Here is an 8,695-nt window from a genome sequence, read left to right as displayed (position 1 = left end):
TATCAATAATATTGATTACTCGATGAAAGAATTACATCGCCTTCTTCAACATAAAAATTCTTCTTCTATGGCGATTTCTGTTACTGATCTTCACAAAGAAGTGACCATTCTCACAACTGATCAGTACTTGTATTGCTGATGGTCTCATAAAGATCAGCTCCTTCAATAGAAGAAGAGTTTGGACAAACACGGTCTAATTTCTAATATTTATTTATTATTAATATTTATATTAATTAAAATTATATATTAAATATTATAAAATATATTTTAAATATATTTAATATACTAATAAAAAAATATATTTATTAATAATTTATATTAATTAAAATATAATATAAACAAATAAAAAACAGAAAATAAAATAAATAATATATATTTATTAATAATCTATATTAATTAAAATATAATATAAATAAATAAAAAACAAAAAATAAAATAAATAATAAATATTAATTAAGGGGAGTGCTAATGGCACCCCTTTTGATGTCAGAATCAGGTCATTCAAGTATTGAGAATGTAAAAAGCATGTATTGATGTTGATGTGTGTGAGGAAGAAATTCATGGATAGGGGTGCATTAAGCAATGCATAGGGGTGCATTTAGCCCACCCCATAATTAAATAATAACAAAAGTATAACAAAACACAAAAAACCATAAAGCAAATGATTGTGAAAGCTATGTAGGGGTGCAGATGGTAAGTCATGGGGTGCCATTAGCCCACCCCTTTTCTAGACCAAGTTCTATTGGGCTTTCTAGGATTAACCGAACTTTCTCAAATTTTGGTGTGATCAGGCTTTGAAGGTTTGTCTGGATCAAAACTTTAAGCTCGCTAGGCCTGTGTTTTTCGAGCCAGACTTAAACCGAGTTTTGAGCTTGGGCTTTTTTTTTCACCTCTTATTTGCATGATATAGAAAAAGAAGTTAACATCATGTTACATGTATGCATTGGATGTTTAATTGAAATAATTATATGATATTAGATTCATTAATCTTATAACTAGTTACAAAATCAACAACTTCAAGTTTTTATAATCTTTAAATTTCTTAAAAGAAAAAATTACATTTCAATTGCCACATTAGGCTGTTGATAGTTTTAGCTAAATTAACTGATAAATACGAGATAATATATTTAAAGGCTAAGTATCGTGTGAGAATGAGAGTTAAGGTGATAAACGTAACAAGGGTTCTGAACCTTTGATCACCTTTAATTTCAAACCTACCCATGAATCGTTTTTGATAAAAGGATTGATCCGGTGCATCTCATCCTAATGTGCATTTAAGAGTGAAGATTCCTTTTAGACTTCTTATTTTAACTCTCATTCTCATCGAAAATCAACCTCATATTTAAAAATCGTAACGAATAACTAGGCTAAGATATCTTTTAATAGTTATATGATCATGAAAACATGTATCATATAATTTTCCAGAAAAGAAATAAATATAATAAAATATTATTAAGGTAGTGGATTTTTTTTAAAGAAATTGTATATCCATGCAATAAATACAAGGTAAAACTTTATTTTTTACTCATTTAGTTATGTATGCAATCCAACGGTTTATTATTGCACTTTTGTGTGACATGCTTAATATATATTAAAAGGGTATTTGTGTAATGTAGTGAAATACATCTTAATTTTAATGTTTTGTTTTATATTTTGGGTCTACCAATATTATAATGCTATGTGGTTATGAGAAAAAAAATGTTTTTTATTTTTAAATGAAATATAAATTTAAAGATATAATAAAATTTTGAAAAAAATAAGTCTAAAACTGAACATATCTAAAGAAAATTTATATCTAAAATATAAATAATATCATCAAAATATTCAATATTTTTATAAAATATTATTTTTATTTGTTATACATTTTAACTTCAATGATTCTCATTGGTAGTAAGCATAAAAAATATTTTTTTCATAGGTAATTATTTTTTAAAATTTCTCTAAATTTGAAGAATTTCACCCTTTTCTCTCACTCTCTCTTTCTCTCTCTCTCTCTCTCTCTCTCTCTCTCTCTCTCTTTCCAGCAGAAAGTTGAACATAGTTGTCGGAATACTGTTTTCCAAATACCTAGTATATCAATAATAGTATAGCCATTGGATATACTCTTAATATATTAATGATATATATATATATATATATATATGTGGATTATTATACAACATCTTACATTTGTACAACCAATACAACTTAATTTCAACTGTCCATTTAATTTGATTAATATGTAATTTCATAGAAATTTTGATTGTTTTTTAATATAAAATATTTATCATAATTAATGAACCTTATTCATCCTCCATAAATATTTCAATTTATTAATATTTCAATTTATTGGGTTGCATTGATTGTATAAATGTGATGAGTTACACTTGAAACAAACTCTATATATATTTAATATATTATAACTAAAATTTTTTAAATTTTAAAATGAAAATGCTTCATATGATATTTTATAATCCAGCTCTTTCGGTTTCCAGTTGGAACAGGAGAGAGTCCAATTTCGTCAAAAAGACAAAAACTCTCCGAAAGGTCCAAATGGCGAACAACAGAGAGAGATAGATCTGTATCATTAGTTTCTCCTCCTTGGTTGGCATCATCAAAATCATTAGATAAAGCTGTATTTGTTTGGCATCTTCACTCTCTCTAGGTTTTCCCTTTTGTTTATCTGATTTGCTTGGATCAGCATTGCTTCTTGTCTCTGTTCGTGATCTTATTAAGTTTTGAATATAGTTATTGCTTCATCTGGTCTTTAATCGAAGATAAACCTAAATCTTTTCCCCAGTATCCTGCTAGTTCACTACAACTTAGTGCGATAAAAATAGAATCGTTAATTTTGTCAAATTTAACGATTCTGAGCAAATCCCTTGTAATCGTTGTTAATTTGATTTATGTGGTTAATCTGTGTAATTACCATCTGGGTAATCCTAATTGCATCTTGGTGTCACGATTTTACCAATTCAATATGGGTTGCTTACTTAAATTCCCCGAATGTCGTGATTTATATTCTAGTCTCATCGACATTTGGTGTAACTGTGATCTAGAAAGCTATCCAAGTATTATCAAACCACAAACCCAAAGTCCCTAACAGCGACCTTGTTCGGCAATGGCGCCTTAGGATTTATTAGGTCAAGGATTTGATTAAATAAAAAGATCAATCACGTAAATTTGCTTTTAGATATAATGATTCATCTGGTGGTGTTATGGGTCGAGGAGTTGCATCTGTTGGATTGTTTTTGTGTGGATAAATTCATTTTCTATTGTTTCTTTCTTGAAACTTGTTAAACTTCGAATTAATAATCGAAAAATTGACCTTATTTTGGAATCATATAGGCTTCTGTTGGTGTTTAGAGCTTAGCAGACATGGATGTTGGCAGCAGGGGTCATAATGGAATCCAGCTTCTGTTAACAGCTGAGCAAGAAGCTCTGCAGATTGTCAATGCTGCCCGAAACTGTCTGTACTTTTTGCGCTGATCTGACCCTAAACTCTAAACCCTAAACCATCAATGATTTCTAGTTTCTGATACATTATGGGTTTTTATTTTCAGCAAAGTCAGCTAGACTTAAACAGGCCAAAGAAGAGGCTCAGAAGGAGGTGGCTGAATTCCGTGCTCAAATGGAAGCTGATTTTCAGAGAAAGCTCACTGAGGTAATGTTCAAATTCCAAACCAGAAAGTATCTGTGGTAAAAAAGAACCAAAAATCGGAGTAGGACCTCGTCTTTTGCATTCCCTCGACTCTGAATCATACACGAAGAAACTCTTTGAAAACCCAAATATCATAATCTGAAATGCTACAAGCTTGAAGAGTGCATAATCCCGTAAATATTTGACCAAAAACTTTAATTCTTGGCTTAGATCATATAGCTGTAGCCTGTAGGACACAAGAACCATGAGATGCCTTCATGCCTCTCAATTATTCAACAAAATCTTGAAAATGTCATGCCTTTTAAGGGTAAATCTTGAGAGTGCTGTTCTTACTTGTTTTGGAACCTTAATGGTTACTTTGATGTTTTTATGGCATCCGATTATTGCATAATCTGTGCATATAACTATTTTACTCATTACATACAGTCGAGTGGGGACTCAGGTGCTAACGTGAAGCGCCTTGACAAGGAAACAGAGGCAAAGATTCAACACCTGAAGATTGAATCTAATAGAATTTCACATGATGTTATCGAGATGCTTCTGAAGCACGTCACCTCCGTAAGTTACTAATCAATTAAGGATCTCTGAAGTATGCAAGACGTTCTTATCTACCCTCGCACTTGGCTGAAGCATTCTTATGGTTCTTTCTGTATCTTTTAGTCTTTCTTCAATAAAAATTCGTTCTTTTTCCTCGTGTAACATTGATTGCTCGTTCTGGATTGAGATTACAAATTCCCTTAGGACTAAACAATCGAAAGATCCAGAAAAATTTGTTCGAGAATGATCCCACAAGCGAATAGTCCTATCCCAAATAGGGCTAGTCTTGTTCTTGATATCCCCTTTTTATCATCAGTTTCCTCTTCAACATGCATAGCCCACGCCATTGCTGGCGGAAGTACTCCATACAGCATTGTCATGCAGTACCCTCCCTGTTAGGAAAACACCCATGAAAAAACGCTCTTTACACACACTACAACACATCTGAAAACACATACACAAGCTTACAGCAATGTCTGTAGCAGCAGAGAACACATCTGGGACAGTAGTAGACACAAAAAGAGTCGGACCAATGACCATAACTGTGGCTGTGAAACCGGTCCTATTGTTTACCCACCATTTTTCTACCATCCCACCAAAGTCGGTTCTGGATTTCTGCAAGAAAAGTTAAAGATTAAAGCTTCAAAATGCAGACTTTTTAGATATAGATGGAGAAGATCGACTTTCCTGTGATGGAGAAGAAGAATCCCAAGTAAAATTGTTGACTATTTGTTCTTTGAAGAACTGAGAGAAGCCTAAGAGAGTCCCTAATAGTGATGTTCCAACTGCTAGAAGTGAAAATGCCTCTACCATAATCTGAACTCCATCCCATCTTTGCCTGAGTTCAGGTTTACAGACCGGAAATCAAGTAAACAAAGTCGAGTGAAATGCATGTGCAGATTGAATGTTACCTCATAAGCAACTCGAGAGGATCGATGATTGGTTCAGTTTGACTGGAGAGACCAAGAGCTACCGCGTTCCAAATCAAGATTCCTGCCAACGGTACAACACTGCCAAGAACAACCGAAGTCCTTATACGTTCAATATCACCGCCCAAATACGCGCAAAGAACTGAAAATGATTGAAATACAAAGAGTAAATTGTTGTATCAACTTTTTTATATGAGTGAAAAGTGTTCTATTATATAGACACTTTTATAAAAGCATCGTATAAAATAGTAAGACGATATACTTTTTATAATGTGTTACATTATCCAACTTTGTAGATCGAACTTGTTAGGATGTGTAACTCCGTTCTAACAAATTTATTATTTCGCTGGTTTTTTGTCCCACAAATTCAACGTACAAGAACAGTTGAACATCCTAAAGAGCTAATTTTGTTGTAGTGATAGTTGACTTTAGGTATTTACCAGGAGCTAGGTCATGATAAACCAAAGAAAATATCATCACCGGAATAGTTGCTGGAACTTTTGTCCAATCACCATTGCCTTCAAAACCTGCCCACCCTCCATAAAAGATTGCTAGAACCTCAATTGCTACCAACAACCCTGTTGCAGATCAGAGAGATTGTAAGAACTTCAAGATGTTCATATTTTGGAAGTGAAACCTGCATCAGTTACCTATCATACAGACTGTAAGAACTTGATTCACTTGATCTGTGGTGCGTGTTCCTCCACCAGATATGAGAATTGCGAAGACCATGGTGAAGAAAACCCCTGAAACTGATTCTGGAATCTTGATGAAATGGTAAAGAATTTCACCGGATTTTGAAGCATAAGCGATCATCGATGTGTACCCCAAGAACACGTAGGTCAAAGTGGCTAAGGTTCCACCCAATTCACCTAACGTCTCTTGAGCCATGGTTCGAATCGAGATCACTTCCAACTCATTCTCATTCTCATTCTCCACTCTGTTTTCCTTCTTTTTAAGAAGACCCACGTTGATTTCAACTAGTAGCAGTGCTTCAATCAACAGAAATCCCCAACACAAAATCAAAGATATTGAACTCGGAAGCAAACCCTGTTCAAGAAAGTCAAATGTAGCCAATTTCAGAGTTAATCGTGAAGTAATATTCAAGATTCAGTTTCACAGCTGTGTTCTAGGCATAAGGGTCACCGGAAAACATATGTATCTGGGATGTCACCGGAAAACATGACTTCCAGATGCACAGTTTCCGAACTCCAAAGCCCCTGCGTGACGAGTTACCGCCGGAGAAGTTCTTTTGGGAAGAGCAAGTATCCCAGATCCTATACTTGTTCCAATGATCAGAGCCACCGCACCGGCTATAGTTCCCTTTTTTGTGCCGGAAACTGCAATGGGGATACCGGAATCATCCCCTTTATTCTGTTTCTTTAAAGTTCTTTTCAACTGTGAATCCTCTCCTTGCAATTGGCATGTGGTATATGCATAACAGTAGCTGCTGTTCAAGAAATCAAGAAAATCTTGTTTATATATACACATACACACATATATATATACACACACACACACACAGATTAGAAGCTACGTGTTGGATCTGTAGCAGCAGAATGTTGTTGAATTTTGTGTTTGATGAAATCCTTTAGTCCATAATAAATTGATTCTAGGGTTTTTATGGGGTTTAATTGGATGCAAACAGGAAGATGAAGGAATATAGTGAATCCTCATAACACAGTGGAAGGTAGAATTGGAGATGGAGATACAGCCTTTCCAAACATATGGGAGGGGAATCTTTCATTTGTGGTGTAAAGTTGTTAGAAATTGAGAAAAGTAATTCACACGTTTAGAAGATGGATGGTGGTGACTCTTGCCAATGAAAGCAAAAGATATTGGGTCCAAATGAAACACAAGATATTTTGATAAACTACACAAATAGTCCCTATTGTTTTAGTAACTTCTATTTTTAGTTCCTAAACATTTGTAGGTATCATTATGGTCCCTTGATTTCAGTGCTTAAAGAATTGATTCACACGAATTGCTAATTTAGTCATATTAGATTATCTCCAACAGTTTCTCTAAAATGGAGAAAATGAGGATTTTAAGTCAATATTTTGCTCCGACAGCTTCTCCAAAACTATCTTCAAAATGAAGAAAATAAGAGAGAGAAGAGTTTTTTCTTCAGATATGGAGAATCACAAAAAATGATTACCAAATGAGACCACCAATAAGAAATTTTAAAAATAAATATTTAGAGAGAGAAATATTATTTTAATATAATAATCAATGTTGGATTCTTCAAAATGAGGACCTGTTGGAGACGAATGTAATGTTTTTTAGAGATTTTAACTTTTGATTATACATTTTGAAAAATCTGTTAGAGATGCTCTTATAACTCGTTCTTTCTAATCTTCATCATCATGCTGACTTACATAATGAGTTATCATGCCTTCTATTGATCTTATCATCACCAACTTTGATGGTGCATATTTACAACCCAAAGCTATAAATGATTCAAAATCTCAAATTACATGTGAAAAAAGTTGTCTTGATAAGAAAATATATCAGCTAATGTTATTACTAGTTTACCAATCCCAACTCAAATCCACCCTTTAGCAGATGCACCCAAGGTTGGCTCTAAGGGTCTTATCTATAGTGTAGGATTAATAAACTATGAAAGGGTTCGTTCGAAAGTTTATCTAATAATTTATCCGCCTTATTATATAACATTCATAAGCTATGTTGAACAGACTTACATGATGAAGCTCAAATATTTGAGCTCCATGGTTGGGCGAGCAATACCCTTATCCGGATTTTGGGTATTTCTTCGGTGGTTGGGGAGGCTAGTAAGTAAGTGAATATATTCGAATGGTCAATGATCTATTTATAATATTAAAGGACCAAAAAGAATACTTCACTAAACTAAAGGGCTGTTTATGTAATTTGCTCAAATGTCTAGCTAGGAGAAAGGCCCAATACACATTTATGGATTGGGCTAAATAAATGGGCTTATAACTTTTAATTATTTAATTTGTTATCCATATTGAAAATTAGATAAAAAGTTTAAAAACAGATCCATTATAACAGTGATCTTGAAAAATTATCACATGAAAAGATTATGTATCGGTATAGTTTGAAAAGTCAAAGTCAATCAGGTCAAGATTATGTTTCTGATTAATATAGATTTGGGATCATGTGAGATCAAAGGTTTTTTGTGAAACCCGTAAGACCAATTCTCAACTCTTAGATTAGATCTAAAATCTGACAATCTAAACATTTATAAACGTCACGAGACTTCTCAATAATCACAAAATTACTACTGTGCAACTTTAGACCATTAGATCATTAGCTTATAAAGTTGATCAATGAACATAAATTGGTCTTACGGGTCTCAGAAAAAACTCTTGGTCTCACGTGAACTCAACTCTCTCTCTCTCTCTCTCTCTCTCTCTCTATATATATATATATATATATATATAATTAGGGAAGGGTTCAAACGAGAACCCCTGTGATTTACGAAAACGCGAGAACAACTCAATAACCACATATGGTGAAAAAAAATAAAATTAAAAGATTTTTAAAATTAAAATTAAAATTTAAAAAGATTCAAAAAAATTTAAAATTAAAAGGGTAATAATGGAAA

At 33.1% G+C, this 8,695-nt stretch overlaps 2 protein-coding genes across 3 annotated transcripts; one reads left to right on the top strand and one right to left on the bottom strand.

The window, feature by feature from the left end:
• The first annotated feature begins 2,471 nt into the window (after positions 1-2,471).
• On the top strand, positions 2,472-4,388 carry LOC112516807 (V-type proton ATPase subunit G 1-like). 2 transcript variants are annotated; one of them, XM_025124045.1, is made up of 4 exons: positions 2,472-2,644; positions 3,328-3,448; positions 3,543-3,643; positions 4,067-4,339. In XM_025124045.1, the coding sequence occupies exons 2-4, from the start codon at positions 3,358-3,360 to the stop codon at positions 4,208-4,210; spliced, it is 336 nt and encodes a 111-aa protein (XP_024979813.1). In that variant the 5' UTR covers positions 2,472-2,644; positions 3,328-3,357; the 3' UTR covers positions 4,211-4,339. The 2 variants fall into 2 exon arrangements, with proteins under 2 accessions (XP_024979813.1, XP_024979809.1); XM_025124041.1 differs by having other exon boundaries at positions 2,483-2,625; positions 4,067-4,388.
• Positions 4,309-6,993, bottom strand: LOC112516796 (tyrosine-specific transport protein 2-like). The gene is made up of 8 exons (XM_025124032.1): positions 6,644-6,993; positions 6,343-6,556; positions 5,757-6,156; positions 5,547-5,684; positions 5,089-5,248; positions 4,865-5,015; positions 4,646-4,792; positions 4,309-4,569 (listed from the first exon to the last, which is right to left on the bottom strand). The coding sequence occupies exons 1-8, from the start codon at positions 6,781-6,783 to the stop codon at positions 4,384-4,386; spliced, it is 1,536 nt and encodes a 511-aa protein (XP_024979800.1). The 5' UTR covers positions 6,784-6,993; the 3' UTR covers positions 4,309-4,383.
• Between the last annotated feature and the right edge of the window lie 1,702 nt (positions 6,994-8,695).

This window comes from Cynara cardunculus, assembly GCF_001531365.2.
Source record: "Cynara cardunculus var. scolymus isolate 2C chromosome LG 1, CcrdV1, whole genome shotgun sequence".
Classification (NCBI taxonomy): domain Eukaryota; kingdom Viridiplantae; phylum Streptophyta; class Magnoliopsida; order Asterales; family Asteraceae; genus Cynara; species Cynara cardunculus.
The sequence above is the reverse complement of the archived record's forward strand: the minus strand, read 5'-3'. Positions and strand labels throughout refer to the sequence as shown.